Below are 26,805 nucleotides of genomic sequence, written 5' to 3'. Positions count from 1 at the left end.
ATTTAATGTTTTATTTATTAGGAATTAGAATTCATAATTTTTCTAAATTAGGAGCATTAAGTTTAATTACTCGGATCACAAATTTAAAAAATTATATATTTTTTTAAAGCTTTATAATACATATATTTTTTATTTTATAAAGTTATTCTAATCACATAATGAATATGAATATGAAAGATACTCTAATCAGCGTTATTATATATTTTTTCTAAATATTTTTTTATGTTTTTTAATCTCATTTTAATATTTTAATATTGTTTTATATAAAAAAATAAATTCAGCCCGACAACTTGAAGCCTGATCGAAAAAATAATGGTGTAATGATCGACATGCGACGAAAATATCAACTAAATTAACCACACTGTTTTTTATAGTTTTTGTAATAAGTTGACCGCGTCATGTGGAAAAAAGGAATCCGATCGAGAGTTTGCAGGTATCTTCCTCATATAAACTTTATTATATAATTACTATAGCTATGCTATGTAGTTGAAGACAAAGCATTTATTTGATACAGAAGCTCAAATTACAAGATCAATAGAAGAGGGAAATTAATGGAGACTGATCCTCCGAGAATAGACTTTAAACTCTCTTACCATGATGATGAGACAGTGGGCGATGAGCTTGAACAAATACTAGCAGATACTGAAGCACCATATTTTAAGAGAATCCGTTCAGCTTCCTGGGTTGAACTGAAATTGCTTTTCCACCTTGCAGCTCCAGCTGTGATAGTTTACTTGCTCAATAATGTTGTTTCCATGTCTACTCAGATCTTTTGTGGTCACCTTGGAAACCTTGAGCTTGCTGCTGTCTCTCTTGGTAACAATGGTATCCAAATGTTTGCCTATGGCCTTATGGTAATACGTCCTGATCTCTGTCTGCTCTTTCTCATATATTTCATGGATGGTCATGATAATTCTCTCTTCTATTCTTTTGTTGATTCCTTTCCTTTTTACCCTTTTAAACTTTAGGATTTGGAAGTAGTGTTTCTTTTTTTCTTTTTTTTTTTTTTGGGGGGGGGGGGGGGGGTGGGGGGCGCTTTAAGCCAAAAAAGAACTTCATGCATAATCCTCCATCGGTTTGTCTTTCCAGTTATCCAATTTCTTTCTTTACACTTGTTTTTTATTTCTATATCAAGTGGAGAATTCTCCTCTACTTTTGCTAGAGAAGTTTCTGTCTTGTTGCAGCTTGGTATGGGAAGTGCAGTAGAAACTCTGTGTGGCCAAGCATATGGATCAAATAGACATGAAATGCTAGGCATATACCTCCAAAGATCAACTGTTCTCCTCATGGCAACAGGGATATTCCCCTTAATGATGATCTATATATTTTCCAAACCAATCTTGATCTTACTTGGGGAGCCAGTCAATATAGCATCAGCAGCTGCAGTTTTTGTCTTTGGACTCATCCCTCAAATTTTCGCTTATGCTGCCAACTTTCCTATTCAAAAATTCTTGCAAGCACAAAGCATAATCGCACCTAGCGCGTACATATCACTAGGTGCACTTGTGGTGCATGTTTTGCTCACCTGGCTTGCAGTCTTCAAATGGAACTGGGGCTTACTAGGAGCAGGTCTTGTGTTGAGTTTATCCTGGTGGATCATTGTGGTGGCTCAGTTTGTGTACATTGTAATGAGCAAGAAGTGTAGAAACACATGGAAAGGTTTTAGCGTGGAGGCCTTTAGTGGGCTTTGGAGCTTCTTCAAACTGTCTGCTGCATCAGCAGTAATGTTATGTTTAGAGACGTGGTACTTTCAGATTTTAGTCCTGATTGCTGGATTGCTTGAAAATGCTGAGGTTGCATTAGACTCACTCTCAGTTTGGTAAGTAATTTACTAGACTTGGTTCTTGTAGAATTTTTATTGTAAAAGTATGGTGCTTTCTTAATGTAATTGTCTTGCTTGTTAACATTATTCATTCGTTTCTTCTTTAATGCAGCATGACAATAAATGTATGGGTTTTCATGATTTCAGTGGGTTTCAATGCTGCTGCAAGGTTCGGTCATCTTTGAATACTCTAAAATATTTCCATTATTTACTATTAAAAAAAATATTGTATAAAATATAATTTTTAGTTAAGTTGACTATCATTCAATTTAATTTGAAATTACTCGATCCCCAAATCACGACCAGATCACTAGGTTGACTTAATCTTTAACTGGTTTGAAATTATTTGTCTCGCATCATCTTATATATGAACTCTCTCACAAATATAATTTTAACATCTACCTGGTCTTAAACAGTGTGAGAGTGAGCAATGAGCTAGGAGCAGGACATCCAAAATCAGCATCATTTTCAGTCCTTGTGGTGACTTCATGCTCATTTATAATTTCAGTAATCGCAGCCATTATTGTGATGATGTTCCGAGACTCCATTAGCTATATCTTCACTGAAGGTGAAGTTGTTGCTAAAGCTGCCTCTGACCTCTCTCCATTCCTTGCTGTTACAATCATACTAAATGGTGTTCAGCCTGTTCTATCTGGTAAGTTCCAAACGCGGCAGGCTCTGACCTCAATCATTAATGTACAAACGTAGAAACTCACTGCTCTTTTTCTCAATCATTGTGTACCGGAATTAAAACCTTTGCTGTTGCCTCTTGTCATTGCAACAAATGTGTCTCTCTCAGGAAAAAAAAATCATAATTTTATGTTTTTTTTTTTTTTTAATTTTATGTTTTCATAAGACAAGTAATTGCATGATTCCGAAACCAAGGGAGGTAGCATTGGAATGGAGACAAAATCGAGGAAAGAAGAAGGGAAACATCAATGGTTGTCATTACAGCAAAGCTTAAGTACTGTTCTGTCGTCGAAGATGGAACTTCACGTGGTCTTCATTATGATATATATAGTACATATGTTCTCAAATCTAACTGTTTCCTTCAATTTTGTGCGTGCTGAAGGGGTGGCTGTGGGATGTGGATGGCAAGCATTTGTTGCATATGTTAACGTAGGATGCTACTACCTTATTGGTGTTCCTCTAGGGGTGCTTCTTGGTTTTACATTTGACCTTGGTGTCAAGGTAATATATATTATTCCCTTGCTAGACATTTCTGGATTAGTTTTTCCATATTGAAATTGAATTTATTTTGTTTTTTATATTATGTCTATTACATTCATCTTAATTATTCCTTTAAAAATCTCTAAAACAAGATGTATATGTATATAAGTATTTTTGAAAAGTTAGTTTTTAAAATTATTTTTTCCAAGTGTAGTAAATTAAATGAGGTGACAATTAATTTATTTAAAATTCAATTTTTTACATTCAAAATGATTCTAAATATAATTTTTTTTTATTAAAACCTCTAAATTAAATTTAGTTAAGAGCGTCGATCAAATTAAATAGTCTGGTAAAGATTTTTTTTATCATGAATGGTTGTTATATAGTTATGGTTTTCTACAGGGTATCTGGTCAGGCATGTTGGGGGGCACAGTTTTGCAAACTTTGATTTTGCTGTGGGTCACTTGGAGAACAGACTGGAATAAAGAGGTACGTACACTGTTTAATTATAGAAAAAAACTAAAATGCATGTTTGAACGAGGACAGACATAGAACATGGTGTGTTATTTTTTTCAAAAACGTTTTTTTTTTATAGGTCTAAATTAATGCCCGATTTAAATTAATTTCTTGAGAAAAGGCAAGTTTTAAAGGCGGCATGAAAAGTTAGTTTTAGATCTCCTACTTTTTAATCGATAAATTTTTAGTCCTTTTAATTTTTAAAAATTCTTTTTTCATACCAAATTTTATTTTTATTAATTTTTAATTTAAAAAATAAAAGAAAAAGTTGTTGGATTTCGATTGAAAAAAAAATCTTTATATCAACGACTTTTTTTTAATGAAGAGAGTTTTTTTACACTGGGGTATTTTTTGGCATTTCCCTCATCTAAGATGATATATCCAAGCAAAAGAAGTTGATTTTGGATTTTAGATAATTTTAGGGTTATTTGCTTCTTTTTAAAATAATATAAAAATAAATACTGTTTGATCTTTTAATTATATTCTTTCATGAAATTTTATAACATTATTTAATTTACTTTTAATAATATTATTCAACGTTTTTTTTCAAGCCCTCCACAAATGGTTTTTACTCACATATAAAAAATAAATTTGACTAAAAAAATATTTTTTGTTGCTGTAAAAAATATGCTGCTAATAGCTATTTTTTTTTATAAAAAAAAATATCTAAACCGCTGCTAATTAACACTGGTCAATCTACTAGTTATTTCTAATACTGAACGGATTATTGAAATAGTTTTAATAAACTAGACAGGTTAAGTTATGATTAACTCAGTCATACTTGCTAGCTTGTTGGGTAGGGTAATTCAGCCTTTTGGGTCACTGAGGGCCGACAATTTTTTCTGGTTTTCTCTTCTATACCTTACTCTTAACTTCAGTTGAAAAAGTTTTTTTTTTTTTTTTCTATAATTGAATTACACATTTTTTTTTAATAATTGAATTATATGAAAACAGAAACACATAATTTTATGTTATGTAACTTTCAGGTGGAGGTTGCGAAAAACCGGCTGAGTTCATGGGATGACAAAAGGCAGCCTCTTCTACAGAATTGAATGGATTTTGGGATGTCTGAGCTTGTGATTTTTAGACTTTGGACACATTAACGCATGAATAGTCTTGCCTCAATTATTTTTTCTTTTGTTATATTACATTTTGGTTAGTTTCATATTTGTTATATTGTATTGTTTTATATTGTGAGTTGAAATTAGTATTATAAATTTTTTATTAATTTTTCACTGTGTTTTTAAAACTTTGTATATTTGTCATAACTTATTTTTTGATTACCTGTTTTTTATATATTTTTTGAAAAAATAGAAAAAAAATCCAAAAAATATCTTTTCAATAATCTTAGTTAATATTAATCATTTCTTTATTTTCTTTGTTATTATTTAATTTTTGTGTGTTAAAAAAATCTTGAAAATCTTAAAATATACAAAATAAAATAAAATACAGAACAAATGTAAAAATAACAAAAAAATAGTTGGGGTTGAGATTTGACCATTAATTCATTATCACAAAAAAAATAAAGTTTGAGAATTTTTGAGCCATGATCAAGGTTTCAATCAGCAATTTAGAAAAAAAAAGGGTTCAATTTGATTTAATTTCGCTAAGAGTGAAGGAGATTTGAAGTTCAAGGATGATTTTGAAATAAATTGATAAGTAAAAAGTTGATTGAGGGTTTAATTAAAGAAAAAATTGAAATTAAAAGTCAATTTGGCTTAAAAAAATGAAGGATTGAAGAATCAAAAACTAATATAAGAGAGCACATTGTAATTCAATAAAGGGAAAAATTGAAAGAAATTAGAAGAAAGAGTTGAAAATTGACCGAAAATAAGAGAATTGGAAGCCTAGAAATCGAAACACTTGGAAGCCTAGAAATCGAAACACAAAAGGTGTTAAAATATAGGGACAAAGATTAAGTTTGGCATGATTTGAAATTGGAAAACGTTATTTCAATTAAGGTCAGAAAATGATATCGTTTCACATTAAGTGAAATGATGCGTTTTGATCAAAAGCGGGAAGAATAGAGGATAAAGATTGGAATGAAGCATCACTCCATGAAAAATCTCCATCTTGATATCTCTATTCAAATCTCTAAATCTTTATATGACATCTCCTTAAACAATAATTTAACACTAAAAAAAATCAAAAGAGGGAAGAATAGAGGATGAAGATTGGAATGAAACATCACTCCATGAAAAATCTTCATTGTGAGATCTCTATTAAAATCTCTAAATCTTTATACGAAATCTCCTTAAACAATACTTTACTTTAACACTGGTTTTGTGATCACAAAGCATTTTTTTTTTAGATAATAATATTTTCTACTGAAACAAGCAAATCAATAAAATATGATCTTCATTACCAATTTAAACTAATAAGTATTTTCTTCATTCATTTTTGTTTGTTAAAATCTTCTAAACATGTTTGTTGAAAAGACATAAAAATTATTTTTTTTACCCTTGTTTTTCTAAACATTTTCAAAATACTTATGATCATTATTAATTAGACTTAATAGAATTTGATCAATCCTTTATTTTGTCCTTAAGATGGAGAATTCGATTGAATCATTTTTCATAACCAGATTCAGTTTTATAATCAATATAATCACTTTTCATGTTTTTTTTTCCTTATCAATGAATAAATATCTTCACTTATATGACTTAGATGTCTTGTATTTCTTGAAAAGTGATTCGATTTATAGGATTTGGTATGATACTTGTCGATACACGACGTCGGGCGACGGCTCCCGCTTTTTTGTTTATTTAACAAAAAGGGTTTTTTTCTCGATTGGGGGAAACAAAGATTTTATTGGAGTCGCCATCTAGTAATTTGAGGGAACTAGAAATCCCAAATTAAACACTGGTCCCAGAGATTCGGGTACGGGGTTAGTTATGATTAAGGGAAGGTAGACACCACCCTTAAAACATCCATTCAATAGAAAGGTTACCCTTACTTGTGTGTTTTTTGTTTGATTCAAATGCGATTATATTTTGAGCTTATTTGTAATTCTTTTTTAAATGATTAACATCGGTCCCTAAAAATAGGAGACACGTTAAAAATGACATCAGTCCCTAAAAATTAGGAGACTCGTCTAAAATATTGACGTTTGTCCCTAAAAGGGAGAGTTACGTCTGGGTTACCAAAAGAAATAATAGATATAATCCATTATATTTTGGGTTTATTGGTAATTTATTTTTTTCAAATGATTAACGTCAGTCCCTAAAAATAGAAGACACGTTAAAAATAACATTAGTCCCTAAAAATTAGGAGACTTGTCTAAAATATGACATTTTAACCCTAAAAAGGAGAGTTACGTCTGGGTTATCAAAAGAAATAATGGACATAATCCATATTTGGTATTTATATTTTTGACATCGGTCCTTTTTTTAAAAAGAGACGTGTCGACTTTGGTTTTTGTATTTTTTTTTTTACAACATGCAAGAAAATTTACAAGCATTTATATATAAAAAATATCAAAAATACCAGTTGAAACCCAAAAAATTACCTGAGTGTCACTGTATAGGTAAAATACTGAAATACCCTCGAAGTTCTTCTAAAATTACAAAAATGCCACTGGCGGCGCGTGTGTCATACGCGCGGCTACTGTTGGCGGAGGGGAGATTTTCCGGCGAGATTTCTAGCCAACCGATGGTCGATACTGGTAGATCTGATGTCGAGGGTTTTGATGGCGGTGGTCTCGACGTCCGTTGATGGCTGACGAGGGATAATCGTCGGTTTGAAGCTTCGGTGGCCGACGAAAATCGCGGCCCTTTTTCGGCCAGATGAGGCGGAGAAAACGATGAAAACCACCGGGGTTTTTCTTTACATCAGGGGAGAAACCTTTCTGTGGTGGTGCGGAGGCTGTAGACGGCCGGAAAGTGGAGATCGGATGAGAGAGAGAGCGTCGCCGGCGAGAGGGAGTCTGAGAAGTGCTACGGTGTGAACGCAAGCACGGTACATCGGTGCAGCTGAGGCCTGTGATCCGTTGGATCTCTGATGGAAAGATCTTGCGGCTGTGATTGGCCCGATCTGCAGGTTGATCGGACGGTCCGGATGAACAAAGGTGGGATCGGGTGCGACGCGTTGCACCGAAATCTCGGTACACCCGGTGACGTGGCGCAACGGGATCAAAGCTTAGATTATTTCAAGGGCTGAGATGTGTTTGGGTTTTAATCTGGTATGGTAAGCCCTATTGTATCCTATTAAATCAACGGTCCAGATCTAAACACTATTAGATCTAACAGTTATGATATATTTGGTATTTTTCATATTGTTTTTAATAAAAATCAATATTCTAGTCAAATAGTAAAAAAACCTGAATAGTATGTATGTAATCTCTCTTCTCCTTTTTTCTTTTTTTTTTTGTTTCCTTCTTCTCTCTCTTTTGTTTTACTATTTATAGCACGAATCTGCTTTAAGAAAAATTGTGTACACACAACTACTCCGCCTACAATTAGTGTAACCGCCCCGCCTAATATAACAAATTTGTATTATTAATTTTGTTTTATTATATATAATAATAAACAAATCAGTATTAGAAAAATATCGTTTCAACCGCTAAAAATCAATCTTAATGACCGAAAATAATAGTTTTGACCCAAAATAACCTGAAACTCATTTTTTACCCCGGTCGACATGGTTGGACTCGTATGGACTCGGTGGACTCGGTTTTCACCGAATATGACGGTTTTGACCCAAAACGACCCAACACTTATTTTTTACCGTGGTCGACATGGTTTGACCCGTATTGACTCGGTGGACTCGGTTTTGACCGAAAATGACGGTTTTGACCCGAAACGGCCTGAAACTCATTTTTTACCTTGGTCGACATGGTTTGACCCGTATTGACTCGGTGGACTCGGTTTTGACCCGTAACGGCCTGAAATTCATTTTTTACCCTGGTCGACATGGTTTGACCCGTATTGACCCGATGGACTCGGTTTTGATGGAAAGATGCGGTTGACTCAAGAAAAATATATTTTTGAATTTTAAACTTTTTCTTAATTTTTTTGGATTTTTATAAATAATAATAGAAATAAAATATCATTCGAGAAAATCTTGGTGAATCCAAAATTGGGTTACAACAATACTTATGAGAGCGATTATATTTATCGCACATGTGCGACGTCGCGACGAATGAGTCTACTCTTGGTATTTGGAAATCGGGAAATGAGGGAGACAAGGATTTTTTGTATTATCAGTGGGAAGAAGGAATGAGAATTGCCACCTCATATTTTGATCACTAGAAACCCTAATTGGTTTCAGAGATCAGGCACGGGGACTCCGTAAAGTGAAGGTATTAGTACTTTAAATACGTCATACCTAAGATAAGCTGTATTGTTTAATTGTTTGATATATGCTAAGGTATTGTCGTGTTTTCTAATTGTTGGTTTGTCTAAGGTTTAAGAAAAGTCATTTTTGGTAAGGAGATCCTTATCTTATTGGGTAAAACCTAACTATTTTAATGTCAACAAAAAGAATAACTACCTTTTATTTAATATTAGAAATACATTTTATGTATAAGTTCATAATTCCAGATATTAAAAGAAAACAAAATAATTTTTTTGGTATTTTTGAAATATTAGCATACTTCTCATGGCTTTAATAAACTGGTTATTAAAGCCAAAAACTCATATTAATACAAATTGTTTTTAAACTTTTTTGTTATATGAAAATACGATATGATTTTTGTACCTTGAGAGACTTGACTATATGCATGAAAATAAGATATTTTTTGTTGTTTTTTCATATAATTTGTTTTGCAACATTTACGAGAAAACTAAGTATTTTAATACCAGACTTGTATTATTACAATATAAAAATAAAAATCAATATTAAGTAAAATTGATACAAAAATACATAGGAAAATAACAAATTTTTTAAAAGGATTTTTTGATTTTTTTGTTGTTTTTTTGTTTAATATATAATATAATATTATATATTATTATATTATAATAAAATACATTGGGTTGAGCCCAACCCAACCATGTGGGGTGAGCCTACCCTGCTTAGGCCGAGTTCATCCCAAAAGGAATTGGGCCGACCTTAACCCAAAGGAGGGTTAGGCCGATGCCAGCCCAACAAACATTCTTTCTTTTTTATATATTCTGGGACGGATCCGACTCGACTATTTTGGTCTAAGCTGGTGCTGTCCGGCTTAGAAAACAGTGGAGAAAACACTTCACTATTCATGTAAACAGTGGAGAGTGAGAATGAATTAATTTACTCTTCACTTACAGAACAATGAAGGAAAGAACGGTCACAAAGAAAAAGAGGAAGAAGAAGAGGAGCAGGAAGCTGACCTGCGGTGGCTCACAGCTGCGTTAACTAGTGGCGGTGGCAAGGAAAGCAGGTGATGGTTCGCGATGGTTTCTTCTTTTTTTTTTCTTCTGCTTCTTTTTGTTTCTTCTTCTTTTTGTTTTTTTGCTCTCTTCCTCCTCTCCTCTCTCGTTTTGGTTTGTGTCTCTCTCTTCTCTTTTTTTTTCTTGTTTCCTTTCTTCTCTATTTTTTTCTCTTTTCCACCTCTGTTGTTTTTCTTTTCTTCGTCTTTGTTTTCCCTTGTTATTTCTTTCTTTTTTTCGCTTCTGTTTCTCTCTTTTTTCCTTTTTGATTTTTTTCATCTTTTTTTTCTGCTTTTCAACTCTCAAATCCCCCTTTTCTCTTCGTTTTTTCCCTTGTCTCATATTTCCTCTCTCAAAATCCTCTAAATTGTCATCTCTCTCTCCCCTCTCCTTTGTTTCTTTATCCCCTGGTATTTATAAGGGGGAGAGAGAGCTACCATCCCTGTCTAGTCATGACACATTTGATAGGGTGGTTGGGGCAGCCTCTGTGCAGTCACCCGCAGGGCATGACTCTCATGGTTTTTCCATCATGGGGGTAGGCAATGAGGGGGTATGGGTTGTGTTGAGTTTTTGGGCAAGTGGGAGGGAGAGAGAGAGACAAACAAACGCTGCAAAGGAGGGGAAGGAAAACCTTCTTCTCCTGCCTTTGCGCATTAGGGGAAGAAGATGGTGTACAATGCCATTTAAAACGACATCGTTTCATCTATCTTTTTTTTAATAGTGTATGAAACGACGTTATTTTGTACAAAACATGACTTTTCATTTAAAAGGAAAATAGTGCCAAAAAATCTAATTTTCAAAGCAGTCCTTAATTTTTTATTTGTTCAATCAAGTCCTCAATTGCAATTTTGATTTTAAGAATAAATTCAATTGTATCCCTGCCAAATTCAAATGTTAGCCCTAAAGTTAGCAATTTTTTTTTATTTTGATCTTTGATCTCAGATTTATGTAATTTAGCCCCTAATTGACCATCAAGCTTTTAAATTTCTTCAATTTAGCCCATGATTCTTATCAATTAGGTCCCAGAGTTTGGTGCCTTTTATAAAATGATCATTGACTGTGAATTTCTTCAATTTAACCCTTAATTGACCCAAAAACTTTGATTTTCTTGCAATCGTGCCCATGATTTCAACCAATTCACTTGGTAAAACTTAAATTTGGTTTCTTAAAATTTCAATCTTCTCAATCAAGCTCAAATTAGGCTCCCAAACTTAATTTTTCACCAATTAAGCCCCTAATAAAATTAATTTGATCTATTTAAAGGATAATTAAGTCCTTACACTTGATTAAATCTTTCAATTGGACTCAAATTAATTCTCAAATGTAATTAAACTTTAATTTGGCCCATGATTAAATCAAATTGGCCTATTAAAAATTTAATTATGCCATTGGACTTAATTTCTATGCAGATTCATCCAATAATAATTTAATTTGACCTTGAATCTGGATTGTTTCTTCAATTTAGGGTACAATAGGGTACAATTAGGCTTCGAATTTCATCCAAAATTACAGTTTGATTTTCCTATATGTTTGAGATCTTCCTTGGTCTGCTTTCTCTGCTTCGTCAGTTTTTATTTTATTTTTTGATTTTTGAATTTGGTGAATTATTCCTTGGTCTGCTTCCATATGTTTGAGATCATTTTTTTTTTGTTATGATGTATATAGAAAGAATCTGGTTACAAAATGGTTATAATATTAGGGAGGAAACTATAATTTAATTTGTCTCTATAATTTAATGAAATTAATTAATTTCTCTTTATGGTTTCAAGTATTATATATATTTGATCATTTGTGTTTTTAAATTTGTTTACAAGTTCTTTTGTCAAGTTTATATATATTAACTGCCTTTAATCTTTTTGAGAAAAAGAAGGCAATTTTTAAGAAATAAAAATGCAAAAAAATGCAAAAGGAAATAGATGAGTTGGAAACTTTTCATTAGAAAATGTTAAAGAATAATATATATAATATCTTGGAACCTCACCTAACAACTTAAACTATTGGGTTGCGATGATTCTTTGACATGATATCAAAGTTCTGATAACCAAGTAGTCACGAGTTCAAATTTCACCATCCCCATTTATTTGATAAAAATTAAGCACAAGGTAGCGAGAGTTTATGTAAGTTTCTAGCCCAAAGGGCTTTCACTTGAGGGGGTGTGTTTGAGAATAATATAAATCACATCTTGAAACTTCACCTAATAGTTTAATCTATTGGGTTGAGATGATTCTTTAACAGAAAAGAAGAAAATCTGTTACACTGTATTTTGAATCAAGACCCTGAAAAACATTATAATATGTTAATCAATGTGCAATCATACCTATTGTTATAATCCATTTTTAGGTTATTCCCAAATTTATTTCATTTCTTCCAACAAAAAGAAGTAGGACACGGTGCCATTTTAAACGGCATTTTGCATGTTCTTCTTCCCTGCACATGTAGAGTCAGGGAAGAAGAAGAGTTTAAATCTCCTTTTCCTGCTCAACTTCTCCTTCTTCCCACTTGCTCAAGAAACCCGACACAACCTATACCCACATATACCCTGCCACCAAGATGAAAAAACAGGACACCCATGCCTCAACCACCATCCCCTGCAAGCATCTCCCATCGCCCACCTTACCCTGCGCCATGGCAGGGGTAAGGTGACCCTCTCCTTTTCTGCTTATAAATACCAGAGGAGGAACCATAGTAAAAATAGGGGGTGATTTTTGGGCAGAGAGAAAGATAAGAATAGGGAGGAGAAATATTTTAGAGAAAAGAGGGAAGCAAGTTGCAGAAACGGGGGAGAAAAGGAAAAAAAGAAAACAGAGAGGGGAGCTAAATAAAAAAACAGACACAGGGAAACAACGATAAGAAACCAGACGAAACAGAGGAGAAAGAGGAAAAGCAAAAGAGAGGAGAGGAAGACCACCGTAACAAATACTGTCGCTCCACCATCATCATCACCGCCAGCTGCCATCTTCCTCCCCCTGCTGCAACACTGTGAAGAAGAAGGAAAACAGTAGCATTAGTTGCCATAACCACTGTGCCGCGACCCAGCCATTGCTATTCCTCCCCATTGCCACCACAACCACTCCACCTTGAGCCACCGTAAAAAAAAGAGAGGAAGGAGAGATAAAGAAGCAGGAGACAGAAACAGGGAGAAAAGGAAACACAAAAAAAAATACAAAACAGAGAAAGGGCAGAACGCCGTCTGGAATCGCCATCCACTGCTAGCACACCTCATGACCGCCGCCAATAGCACTGCCACCACCGCCAATAGCACTGCCACCACCGCCAATAGCACTGCCAACGCCACCGTTAGGTAAGCTTCCCCCCTCCCTTCTGCCTCCACTTGTTTCTCCTTCTTCAGCATCATCTCCACTGTTCACGTAGCATGTGAACAGTGGAGAGTGCCCCACTGCTCAAAATGAGTGAGCCGGGTCCGGCCCTGTAAAAAAAAATTCATAAAAACATTTTCAGAAAAAATTATGATTTCCTCGCGTATTTTTCTACTAAATTTTGCTTAATATTGGTTTATTTTTTATCATAAAAATACAAATTCGATATTAAAATACCTGGTTTTCATCAAAACGTAAAAAAACAAACATGTTTTTGTTTTCATGCATACGACCAAGTCTCTCAAAGTAAAAAAAAAAATAAAATCATATTGTATTTTCTTACAACAAAAAACTTCAAAAAATATGTTTTAGTATGCATTTTGGCTTTAATAACCAGTTTATTAAAGTCAAGAGAACATTGAACAAAATTTCAAAAACAACAAAATTTTATTTTGTTTATCTTTTAGTATCCGGGGTATGACATTACACGTAATACGTATTCTGGATATTAAATTCTTTTTTTTTGGTCGCTAGAACGGTTAGGTTTTACCCCATTAAGATAAGAACTTCCTTATTGAGGAGAGCTTTTCTTGAATCTTAGACAAACAGGACCATTAAAAAACGCGATCAAACTTTAGATTTTGATCAGACAAATAAAACAACGCAGTTTCTCTTAGGTAGGACGTATTTGGAGTGTTAATACCTTCTCTTTACACAACCAGTTTCCGTACCCGATCTTTGAGACCAGTTAGGGTTCCTAGTGACCATAATACTAGGTGGCGATTCCCACTTATTTTCCACTGATAAGAGACAAGAATTCCTTGTCTCTCCACATTTGCTAGATATATAACATATACTTATGAGTGAAGGTGGACGATCGCTGCGACACCACACACGTGCGACACCTATAATAAAAAAAAAATTGTTTTATTTTGCCAAGACTTATTTATGTGTTATTATATAGTCCTCAAATTTTCACATCACATTTGAGCAAGATTCCGAATTATTATATTTAATAAAAATCATCATGAATTTGTTAGATGATATTCCTACACACATACACACTTCTTTTTTATAGTGGTCATCCTACATCCACCAGCACACTCCACTCTCATTTTAAGCTAAACCTTCAGTATATATATACTTAGCCACCCATACAAAATCCTATAACAAAGAGTGTGAAGCACAAATCATGTCCTCCAACAGTATTGAAAACACAATAGATGACTCCAGTTCTGGAAATGATGAGATTCATCAACCCATGTTGCCAGACAAGCAACCATCCCAGGAGCCAGTAATCAGTTCTGAACTTGAAGATGTACTATCAGATACAAGTTTGTCATACTTTAAGCGACTCCAAAGAGCCACCTTCATTGAGTTAAAGACACTCTTCCAGCTAGCAGGACCAGCAGTTGTGGTTTACTTGCTCAACAACGTGATTTCCATGTCAACCCAAATCTTATGTGGTCATCTTGGCAATCTTGAGCTTGCTGCTTCCTCACTTGGCAACAATGGAATCCAAATTTTTGCCTATGGCCTTATGGTAACTAAACAATCTCAAGAAAGAAAAAAACTCTAATGAATAACTGTCCTTGGTTTGGTGTTTGTCTTTTTCTTTCTTTCCTCATAAAACCTTGAGTTCGATGATCTGATAATTAATAACGGCATGCAGTTAGGGATGGGAAGTGCGGTGGAGACACTATGTGGCCAAGCATATGGGGCACACAAGTATGAAATGTTGGGGATATATCTTCAGAGATCAACAGTACTCCTTATGGCAACTGGGATTCCACTTATGATGATATACATATTTTCTAAGTCTCTCTTGATCTTATTAGGTGAATCAGACACCATTGCATCAGCAGCTGCAATATTTGTGTATGGCCTTATTCCACAGATATTTGCTTATGCTGCCAATTTTCCCATACAAAAGTTCTTACAAGCTCAAAGCATAATTTTCCCTAGCGCATACATATCAGTTGGTGTCCTTGTGGTGCACCTTTTACTGAGTTGGATTGCAATTTATAAATTGGGATGGGGGTTGCTTGGTGCCTCATTGGTTTTAAGCTTGTCATGGTGGCTTTTAGTGGGGGCACAGTTAGTTTACATTCTAGTAAGCCGAAATTTCAAGCACACATGGAAGGGATTTAGTTTACAGGCCTTTTCTGGCTTATGGGAATTCTTCAAGTTATCGATCGCATCAGCTGTTATGCTATGCCTTGAGACTTGGTACTACCAGATTCTTGTTTTGATTGCTGGTTTACTCAAAGATGCTGAAATTGCCTTGGACTCTCTCACAGTTTGGTAAGAAAGGAGGCTCTACTACCTTAATAACTGTCGGTTTGTGAGTGAGTTTGAGGAGATGTTTAGGATTGCTTTTTTTTTTAAAAAAAAAAAAAAAACTTTCGACATAACAAATTCAACATTCTTTTTAAAATTATTTTTTGTTTTACGAATTTTTTTAATAGTTTTTGTGTTGATATATAAAATAAAAATAAAAATTTTAAAAAATTATTTTAATATATTTTTAATTAAAAAACATCATGTTATCTAACCCACCAAGCATACAATACCATATATCTCCGGAGATATCTTCGTTATCGTATCTATGTCAAAGTCGAAGCTCTGCAAATAGGGTTATATCACACAGAGTCGTCAACGACAGAGGCAGAACACCTCTACATAAACTTAAGATTTTTGACGAGGTGTACCGGTTGTCTACCACATGGTCGATCGTATGTTGACAATGGCTCCCACGATCGACGATTAATAAGTTTTTGTCTCGAGGCTCTTGGGTCGATTCCAAGAGGCCAAGTAATTTTATACACACTCACAGATCTTGTCGCGCATGCCTAATTTCTCTATGTAGAACAAACGTTCACCATGCACGCTTGAGCTACCATTCCATATAGGGACGACTCTGCACTATCATGTTTAATTCGAGGGCCGGATCATAGTACTTATTCAAAATAAGTAGGTTGCATTATTAGATAGCACATGAACTTTAAGCACTTTGCATAAAATCATTGTATGGTAGATTGATTGACATGGAAGTATGAAATGATCATATTTTGCTGGAGAAAGTTTTTAAATATATAAATGTTTATCCATAAAAAAAACATTCATTTGTTAATTAAAGCAAACTATGTAACTTATAATTGTGCTCCCAATATTAATTAATTTGTTAGTGTAGAAATTTTTCTATCAACTTTAGCTAAAAAATTTCGAAAGAAAATCATAAAATATAGTCTGATTATGTATCAAATTCCTTGATTAAGTCACTTTTTATTTGTGCATGATTCACAATATTTTGAGTGTTCGCTTTATTTGAACGCAGCATGACAATATCAGGATGGGTGTTCATGATCTCAGTTGGTTTCAACGCAGCAGCAAGGTTAGCTTTACTTGTATAATTACTAGCTACTAGCAAAATGATCAATGATTTTTGTTTTTAAAATCATTCGGACGAAGAATTTAGTATTGATTGACATGTAAGTTGACATGGAAGAAAATAATTTGTAGCTAGGAGAATTGTTTTTCACAAACATTAAATTTAGTTAATTGTTATTTGCAGTGTAAGAGTAAGCAATGAATTAGGAGCTGGACATCCCAAATCAGCATCATTTGCTGTAGTGGCTGTAACTTTAAGCTCCTTCATTATAGCTCTGGCCCTAGCTATTGTTCTGCTCTTACTTCGCCATGTGATCAGCTACGCCTTCACTGGTGGTTCCACAGTTGCCGATGCTGTCGCAGAACTCTCTCCTTTCTTGGCCATCTCTATTTTACTAAATGGAGTCCAGCCTGTTTTATCTGGTAAGATGTTCGTAATCAGTAACCTAAGTAGTAGTATCTGCTTTCTATGACCTTGGTTTTAAATTATGCAGGGGACAGTCCCATAAAAGTAAGCATAATGATTTTGTTCTTAAACATAAGGCACCCTTTTCTCTCTGTGTTTTTTGCTGCTGCGAAAGAGTTATAAATTATAATTTTTTAATCTATATTTTACTAGAAAGCTTTAATTAGGATCCTTATAGTATATTAATTAATTAAATATTTTTAAAATTATCAAATCGGTTTCAATTAGAATAATAGTTATTAAACCTGGTCTGGAGGTTTCATGGGCCACCCCGGATCAACTCGGGTCAATCCAGAAAAATTAAAGTTTTAATATTTTATATAAAAAAAATTAAGAAAAAATCCATGTAAATATAGATTATATATATTGTAAATAATAAAATTTAAAAGAATATTTTAAAAAGTTTTTTATCCCACATTAAAAAGATATTATGTTAAACTTTCAAGTTGAAGTATTTAAATCAAAAAAGTTTTTTATCTCACATTGAAAAAATATAACTTTTTTTTTAGAAACATAGAGTATATATACTGATGGATTTCAAATCCCATATTTGAAAAAAAAAACAAAAAAAACCGGGTCTCGCCCGGGTAGCTCGGGTCACAGGCTGACCCGCCAGGTCGATCGGGTTTGGCTGGGTCATTGCACCGGCTAGTCTTTTTACAAACCCAGACCGGTTCAGCTTTTAGATTGACCCATCAAACCAATCAAGGTTTAATAATTATAATTAGAACTAACTATGCTTGCAAACCGACTCGAAGTTTATAGGTTAAAAATAGGGGTGATGCTAGGTATTACCGATGAGATTTTTTTTTTAACTTCATAAGGGAATTTGTCTTCTTGGTTTCTATGATTTTATTTTGTGACGAACTTTTCTACGACGTCCGTGTGGTAAAAAATCGAGTGCCAACTTCAAAATTTTATTTGTAATGATAATATTTGGTGTTAAAAAATCACTTTATTTGATTAAAAAATAACCAGCTGTCTGATCTGATTGTTCAAGACTTTTTTTTAAAATATTTTATCCCAACATTTATCAAAAGCAATTAACCTCCTCCATTTGTTATTATATATGGGCGATCCTTTTCTGATAAGGATTTATCTTTTTTCTCCAAAGAAGTATCAATCAATTCTTACAATCACAATCACAATCACAGGCCAGTAGTTATACATTTCTTTCTTCCATTTGACTATTATTCTTCCTTATAAAATTGAATTTATTTTGAGTTCTTATATAAAGGTGTAGCTGTTGGATGTGGATGGCAAGCATTTGTTGCATACGTCAATGTTGGATGCTACTATTTTATTGGTATCCCATTGGGATGTGTTTTTGGCTTCAAGTTGGACTTTGGTGTTAAGGTGCGTACACTGAACCATACCTCATGCATGTGATGGCCTGAAATTAGAGAAATCGAATCAAGGTGGAATTAGCAAAATAATGTTTAATATTAATTGTCGTATATATAATTCATCTCTCGTTCGTTGATAGGAAAACAATTCGATCGATTTGCTTAGAGATCAATATGGTTTCTATTTTATGATTATATATATATATATATATATATATATATATATATATATATATATATAACAGGGAATATGGTCCGGGATGATAGGAGGCACACTTATTCAAACTATCATATTATTATGGGTTACCTTTCGTACGGACTGGAATAAAGAGGTAAATTTAATATTTCTTTTTTTCATTTTTTTTAATACATACAATTTTTTTCCTTTTTCTTTTCTTTTGGGGATAAGTGGGACATTTCTTTAATAACGAATCACCTATCAAGCAAACTCACATACATACAAAAAGTGTAAAAAAAAAAAAAAAAGGAATAGAAAACTTGAGAGAACTAGTAAAAATTGAATAATACAATTTATCAATGATGATTAGGGGATGAGTTTTTTCATATGCATCATTTTATATCTATCAAAATCATTTAAAGTTATTTAAAAATATTTAAAATTAATAATGTTTTAGTTAAAATCCTTATATAAAAATTATCTTGATACTTATTTGATGATTTTAATGTGAGAGTATTAAAAACATCTAAAAAAATCTTCAACTTGATGCTTTTCAATAATAATAATAATGATATATGCTATCTACCAATTTTATAGATATCTGTGCGTATGATCATTGAACTGTTTTGGAATGTCATATGAATGTTGAATTTGGGATTGTTCAGGTTGAGAAAGCAACAAATCGGTTGAATATATGGGACAACATCAAGCAGCCTCTTTTGAAGGATTAAATCAATCTGTCGTTTCATTAGCTAAAAACTGTTATGGGGACATTAGCATTCGGCAATTCTACGAATTGAAGATTCCTGATCACAATGATGCCTCCATTGTGACAAGGAGTTAATGTCATTTCTTCTGCTATTTTTGTGTAATAGCAACATCTCGAACAATATTAGCAGCTGTTGCCATTTATTTTCTTTTCTCCCAAATCAAATAAAAAGTGAAATGTGATTTTTTTTCTTTTGTTTTTGTTTTTGGTTTTACGATGAGGAGTGATGTCTATGGTGATGTATAGCTTGAAGTTTGAACGGCGATGTCTAATGAGGGAGCACACCTCAATATTTCCTTGTTCTAATACACTTTCAAGAATAAAAAACAGAGTCCTTGTTTTGTTTTAATTATGTGGTTCTTAAGCTACAGTTCATTAGTCTTTAATAACGTATTGAATTAATATAATTTGTGAATAATATATGAGGAAGTTATGTTACTAAAAACTATCACAACATGCTGTAGAACAGATCATAAAAAAGAAGAAGAAAAAGAACTGCGTTTTTCTTTATATTACTTGGTATATCTTGTTGTTTTATGTTATTCAAGCATGGGTCCTAAGGAATTCGTTGAAATTCATTGATTTTAAATGCTGGGCAAATTCTGGGTTTTGGGAGTACACAAGATTTGGCGGTTATGGAAGCAGATATTAGAAGACAGGTGGATTGGGAGGTGAATGATTGGACTGCAACTCAGTAATTGCAGTTTGCAGCAAAACTGGTAAGCGCTTTAAACATTTACAATTATCAAGATTTTTTTTTCTGGAATAGTCGTGGACTGGGTATGTCTATATATGAAGAGGAATTCTATTAGGACTATGTTATTGAATGAGGATATTGATGTCTGTTACATACTTGAAACTAGGAGGAAACCATTTAATTCGGTCCTTTAATTGTTGGGTTTCTCGACCCATGTTTATGAAGACAGTAGAATCGTTTTGGCATGAATGCCTTTCTAGAACACATTGGCAGATTCAGAATTGTATGAAAGTTGAATCTTATGGCTAATAAGCTTAGAAGGTGGAATTAATAGCACTGACTTTGGGAATCAGGATAATCAGTTGTTACAGCTACAAAGTGCCTTTCCAAAACTGGAAAATGAAGGGGAGGATCGACAGCTTGCGGAAGCAGAGATAAGTGATTTACAGAGACTCAACTAAAAACACTGGGAAGTCAGTAAATGCGTTGAAGCGATATGGAGGCAAAAGTCACGGCATAATTGGTGTAAGTTTGGAGACCAACACACCAAATTCTGGCAACAACTATTAGGAGGGGAAGAAATAATATCACAAGGATTCTTCATCATGGGCTCATCCACACCTCTCCAAAGGGTAGTAAGGAGGCTGCAATATCTTTTTTCTAAAAGGGTCAGCATGGGACAAGCAGCATGTCACACAATATCATCCAATCAAGCAAGGTTACTGGAGCAGGAGGTCACAATGGCAGAGGTCAAGAAGCAGTATGGGACTGTGATGGTTCGAAGCCCCCCATGGCTTCACATTCAGCTTCTAGGCTTGGCACTTGATTTGAGATGATATCTTTGATATGGTGACTGAATTTTTCAGAGTTGGAAAAATTGCCTAAAGGGATCAACACATCACATGTAGAATTAATCCTTAAAGTCAACGGAGTTCAGACCAATCAGTTTGATGCATGGACTGCATAACATACTTGGAAAATTACTCTTTATGAGATTGAAAGCTATCTTGCCAAGCATAATCAGCCCTACTCAAACAGCTTTTATATCAGGATGATAAATATTAGATATGGACTCATGATGGCAAATGAAGCACTTCATGGGGTGAAGAAGAGTGGGAAGAATGGGTTTATTATGAAGGTTGATTTTCATAAGGCGTTTGACATCGTTGTTTGGGAATATTTGGAGGAAGTAATGTCCTACATTGGATTTGGCAAGAAGTGGATATCTCTTGTTTCATAATGTATTTCTGGATCTAAACCTTCAATACTTATCAATGGCTCACTTGTATTACTTTAGGGTGACCCCCTATTACCATTATTGTTTGATATAGCAGTGGGGGGGCTGACAATCCTTTTCAAAAGAGCTTGAGCCATTGAATATTTTAAAGGTATCGATTATGGAAATGGTATATATCTAAGTCATTTGCAATATGCAGATGATGCCTTGGTTTTTGTACCAAACGATTACAGTACATTGCTTCATGTTAAAAGGATCTTGAGGTGTTTTGAATTAGTTTCAGTACTGAGGGTAAACTTCTATAAGAGTTCTCTTGTTGGAATAAACCTGGACGAAGAGTTTACAATAGGATTGGCTAGCACAATCTACTGTAAATGGAATACATTGCCCATCACTTATTTAAGACTTCCTTTGGGTGCGGTGCTAATCCGACAAGACTTTCAACTTGGAAACCGGTCATCAATGAAATAAATCAGAACACAACTTGGATTATGGAAAGGATGATTGTTAAGCATGGTTGGTGGGGTTTGTTTCCTAAAAGCAGTCTTGTGTTCACACCCCTTATACTACATGTCGGTTTTCCTGTTGCCAAAGGGTGTTGCTCAAATTATATCTTATATCCAATGAAGGGTTTTATGGGCTAATGTCACCAATACAAGAAAGCTTTGTAAGGTATCGTGGAAAGTGGTTGTGAGAGAAAAGGCAAGAGGAAGTCAGGTGCGGGCTCTTTACAAGGGAAAAATAAGGCTTTGTTATTTAAGTGGTTATGGCGTCTAGGAGACCCCAATTCTAAAGGGTGGCAGGACATCATTAAACACCAGTGTAAGCCTTCTTTTGTCCATGGACTTCTAGTTTTCAATGTTGCATTATCTCAGCCTTAGAAAGGAATATACTCCATTTGTTAACTCTGATTCGACGGCTTCAAATATCTTAAAGAATGAGTGCTATTTCAAGGGGGGCAACGGAGAAACCATTAAATTTTGAACAGATAAATGGCTAGAAGCAGGGACGTTGGTATGTTGTTTCCCACAACTTTATGAAATTTCACCCATAAAAACAAAGACACTAGTAGAAATGGGGGATTTTCAGGGCAGATTCTTGGCACTGGAACTTTAAATGGAATCGACGATTAAGATCTTTAGATACATCACAACTTCAGCAACTTATTGTCTTATTAAATTGGGTCAGCTTGAGTACACATAGCGAGGATTTGAGGCTACGGGTAGCTGAAAGCACTGGACAATATACTGTCAAGTCTTGTAGTACGCTACTTGACAAAACTGTTGTAAAAAACTAAAATATAAAGAACAAACTAATGTTTATGAACTGAGAAAAAAGAATAAAGAACAAAGTCTTAACAGTTGAAAGAATAAGAAGCAGAAAATATCTCAGTTGGTTACTGTCATCCCCAATGTTTTATTTATAGAAGGAAACAAACATTACAGAAAAATAAAACACTAAAGAAACGTACCAGCTATGTTCTCCTTTATCAAAGGAGTTGTATAACAAGCTAGTCTAATCTTAGATAAGCTTAAACAAATGAATTGAAAGAAACATCCTAATCTAGATAATGCTATCAGCTAACAGATAGATAGCAATGCAGTTGATTACTACAAAGTAATCTTGTTCCAGCTTTGGTACCAATCTTCAACACTCCTCCTTGGTTCCAAAGCTACACATTCCAATTCTTCCTCTCTGATCTTTAAACCTGTTTCCTGTTTCTAGTTCAACTGCTGCTTTGAATTTAACAAACTCAGCAAACACATAATATTTTGATTTTAAAAAGTAAATCCAGCATAATCTACTATAATCATCAACAAATAGAAGAAAATACTTTGAACCATTCAATGATTCATTATGCATTGGCCCACACACATCTGTGTGTACAAGCTGGAGTTTTGACAGTGCTTTGAATGCATTGTCAGGAAAAACAACTCTAGTTTGTTTTCCTAACTGATAGGCTTCACAAATACTCTTTTGTTCCTGTATATCTGGTAAACCGTGAGTCATCTGCAGGTCAGCTATTCTCTTTAAAGTTGCATAATTGAAGTGTCCCAACCTTTTGTGCCAAAGAACAAATTCATTGTTCTCATAGGTATTGGCACTCAAACATACTTCCTTCCAGTTAACATTAAAACTTCGGTTCATCATTTTTGCAGAAAGTAAAAGTACTCCATTTTTATCTTTAATGTCACACATTCCATCATTAAAGACTATTGAATAACCAGATTCAATTAATTGTCCTACACTAACTAGATTCTTATTGATCTTAGGCACATAAAGAACGTTTTTAAGAGTTTTTGTATCTGAAAAAGTTTCTACTTCAATTGCTCCTTTTCCTTCAACCTTCACATAGTCTCCATTCCCAATTCTAACTCTAGATAGATAGCTTTTATCCAAATCTTTGAATAAGCTCAAATTTGCAGTCATGTGATTAGTACAACCACTATCAATAAGCCATGATGAGTCATTTGCCTTGGCTGTGTTACACATCTCCTGTATTGTAGCCATGAATAAAAAATCTTCCTCCACTTCTGAACTCTTGACTACTTTAGCTTGTTTTTCTGGTTCTGCTTTATTTTTGCAGAATCTTTGAATGTGACCAAATTGCTTGCAGTTTCGGCATTGTGCATTCTTGAGCCAACACCAGGCTTCAAGATGATTTGTTTTCTGACAGAATTTGCAAGCAGGAAAATGTTCTTTCTTCTCTTTCCCTTCAGTGAAGATGTTGTTGTTCTGTTGCCAGTTATTGGATTGCCAGCCTCTCCCTTTTTCTCTTTTTTCTTCTTGATTGTTTCTGTAAAAATTCTTAGCCCGACTCTTCTCTTTGTAAACTGCAACAAGAGCTCCTTCACTTGTTCCTTCTTGTCTATAAGCTTGTCTTTGCTCCACAGCTTGCAATGCATTTACTAGTTCTTGCAGGCTCATTTCAGAGAAATCTTTAGAATCTTCTAAAGAGCAAATTTTATGCTCAAATTTTTCTGGTAGACTTACCAGAACTTTCTCTACAATTCTTGAATCTGGAAAATCTTCTCCCAAAAGTCTCACTTGATTCACAAGTTTTGAAATTTGAGAAGAGAAGTCTTTGATGGTATCAGTTTCTCTCATCTTCAGACCTTCAAACTGCCTTCTGAGATTTAAAACTTGCATCTTCCTTGACTTCTCATCACCATGAAATTCTGCTTTTAATTTATCCCACGTTTCTTTGGTAGATTTACAAGTCATAATCCTTATGAAGATTTCTTCACTCACAGCATTATGAAGACAGGTAAGAGCTTTGAACCGCTTTGCCTTTTCTTCATTGAAAAATTTCATCTGTGCAATTGTAGGATTGTTTCCTAGTGGAGTGGGTTGCCTATCACTCTCCACTATCTCCCACAAGTCAAAAGCTTTGAGATATGTTTCCATTTTTACAGCCCATACACCATAATTATGCCCTGTGAACACTGGTGTTTTTGCTGGAAAATTTGCAGAATCCATTGCTTAGAAAAAAACTCACTTAATCTCTCGTGTTTCACTCACAAACCCTTCAAAGCAGAAAGCTTTGATTTAACCTTACTATTCTCTCGTGTTTTCACTCACAAGCCCTTCAAAGATCAGAGGAGCTCTGATACCAATTGTTGTAAAAAACTAAAATATACAGAACAAACTAATGTTTATGAACTGAGAAAAAAGAACAAAGAACAAAGTCTTAACTGTTGAAAGAACAAGGAGCAGAAAATATCTCAATTGGTTACTGTCATCCCCAATGTTTTATTTATAGAAGGAAACAAACATTACAGAAAAATAAAACACTAAAGAAACGTACCAGCTATGTTTTTTTTTATCAAAGGAGTTGTATAACAAGCTAGTCTAATCTTAGATAAGCTTAAACAAATGAATTGAAAGAAACATCCTAATCTAGATAATGCTATCAGCTAACAGATAGATAGCAATGCAGTTGATTACTACAAAGTAATCCTGTTCCAGCTTTGGTACCAAACTTCAACAAAAACAGAGTATCTGGGTACATTCACCTTCACTTAATTATTGAAAATAATTATTTCAAATGAAAACTACGATACCGTTTGTCAAAGAACCATATTAAGAATAAACTAAAATTGCTTAGTATCACAGTGAAATGCTAAGCAGCTGCTTTTTTTTTTTTTTTACTTTTTTTTAAGCTGTTTTGTTTTTTTTAATCTATTTTTTCTTTGATTTTTTTAATGATTTTTTTTGTTAATGTTAAATTTTTTCTATTTAGTTATCAAACTTTCATGACACGGGTTTTGGGTTTGACGGGTTAACCTAGATTTTTTTTTTGGTTTACTTTTTAATAAATTATTTTTTCGAGTGCAGTCCAAAGTGAAACGCCGAGCTGTTTTTTTTTCTTTGTTTTTTTTAAGCTGTTTTTTTTCTTTATTTTTTTAATGAATTTTTTTTTTGTTAATGTTAAATTTTTTTCTATTTAGTTATCAAACTTTCATGACACGGGTTCCAGGTTTGACGGGTTAACCCGGATTTTTTTCTAGTTTTTCTTTTTAATTAATTTTTTCGTTTAATTTAGTTTGTTAATGTTAAATTTTTTCTATTTAGTTATCAAACTTTCATGACACGGATTCCAGGTTTGACAGGTTAACCCAGCTAATTCTAGGTAAACCTGTAATTTTTTTTTTCTATTCAGTTATCAAACTTTCATTAATAGCTAAAAGGAATCAGTGTTTTACTGTGGACTGCACAGTGCAGTCCACAGTAAAACACTGATTCCTTAGGCGTTTTTGTTTTTGTTTTTTAAGTTGTCTAAGTTTTTTTAGCTGTTTTTTTATGCTTTTTGAGATTTTTTTTTTGCTTCTTTCTTTGTTATTTTAATTAATTTTTTTCATTTAGTTTGGTTTGTTAATGTTAAATTTCTTTATATTTAGTTATTAGATTTTTATGACACATATCCCGAGTTTCACGGGTTAACCTGGTTTCACAGGTGAACCCAGTTAATTCCGGGTTGACCTGTCAATTTTTTTTATTATTATTTTCATAAATATTTTTGTTTAATTGAGTTTGTTAATGTTAAATTTTTTTTATTTAGTTATCAGACTTTCATGACACAAATACTGGGTTTAACAAGTTAACATGATTTGACGAGTTAACCCGGATTTTTTTTTCTTTTTAATTAATTTTTTTGTTTAGTTCAGTTTGTTAATGTTCACTTTTTTTTTATTTAGCTACCAAACATTCATGACACGGATCCCGGGTTTAATGGGTTAACTTGGTTTGAAGAGTTAACCTGAATTTTATTATTTTTTTTGCTTTTTTTTTCTTTTTAATTATTTTTTTCGTTTAGTTTAGTTTGTTAATGTTAAATTTCTTTCTATTTAGTTTTTTTTCTTCTTAGAGGTTTTTTTTATTTTTTATTTTTAATTAATTTTATTTAATTAATTTAGTTTATTAATGTTAAATTTTTTTCTAAGTAGTTCTCGGCTGATGCCTTTAGGTTTTTTTTTATGCCTTTGACTGTGGATTGCACAGTGCAGTCCATAGTGAAAAGGCTGATGCTTTTTGTTTTTCTTTTCTTTTTAA

At 33.5% G+C, this 26,805-nt stretch overlaps 2 protein-coding genes and 1 long non-coding RNA gene across 4 annotated transcripts; all 3 read left to right on the top strand.

Moving 5' to 3' along the window:
• The first annotated feature begins 465 nt into the window (after positions 1 to 465).
• LOC133703111 (protein DETOXIFICATION 40-like) lies at positions 466 to 4,736 on the top strand. The gene is made up of 7 exons (XM_062127538.1): positions 466 to 854; positions 1,185 to 1,819; positions 1,935 to 1,991; positions 2,239 to 2,477; positions 2,895 to 3,013; positions 3,395 to 3,481; positions 4,495 to 4,736. The coding sequence occupies exons 1-7, from the start codon at positions 552 to 554 to the stop codon at positions 4,558 to 4,560; spliced, it is 1,506 nt and encodes a 501-aa protein (XP_061983522.1). The 5' UTR covers positions 466 to 551; the 3' UTR covers positions 4,561 to 4,736.
• A 9,515-nt stretch (positions 4,737 to 14,251) lies between these two features.
• On the top strand, positions 14,252 to 19,667 carry LOC133703050 (protein DETOXIFICATION 40-like). Of its 2 annotated transcripts, XM_062127452.1 has the most exons (7): positions 14,255 to 14,712; positions 14,842 to 15,473; positions 16,507 to 16,563; positions 16,744 to 16,982; positions 18,263 to 18,381; positions 18,617 to 18,703; positions 19,215 to 19,667. In XM_062127452.1, the coding sequence occupies exons 1-7, from the start codon at positions 14,362 to 14,364 to the stop codon at positions 19,278 to 19,280; spliced, it is 1,551 nt and encodes a 516-aa protein (XP_061983436.1). In that variant the 5' UTR covers positions 14,255 to 14,361; the 3' UTR covers positions 19,281 to 19,667. The 2 variants fall into 2 exon arrangements, with proteins under 2 accessions (XP_061983437.1, XP_061983436.1); XM_062127453.1 differs by lacking the exon at positions 18,617 to 18,703 and having other exon boundaries at positions 14,252 to 14,712.
• Positions 19,668 to 19,830: 163 nt separating this feature from the next.
• Positions 19,831 to 21,327, top strand: LOC133702702 (uncharacterized). Its single transcript, XR_009843784.1, has 2 exons — positions 19,831 to 20,037; positions 20,369 to 21,327. It is a non-coding gene; the product is annotated as an uncharacterized LOC133702702 (long non-coding RNA).
• The last annotated feature ends 5,478 nt before the right edge of the window (positions 21,328 to 26,805 follow it).

The sequence above is a fragment of the Populus nigra genome, chromosome 9 (genome assembly GCF_951802175.1).
Source record: "Populus nigra chromosome 9, ddPopNigr1.1, whole genome shotgun sequence".
Classification (NCBI taxonomy): Eukaryota; Viridiplantae; Streptophyta; class Magnoliopsida; order Malpighiales; family Salicaceae; genus Populus; species Populus nigra.
This window is presented reverse-complemented; position numbering and strand designations above follow the sequence as displayed.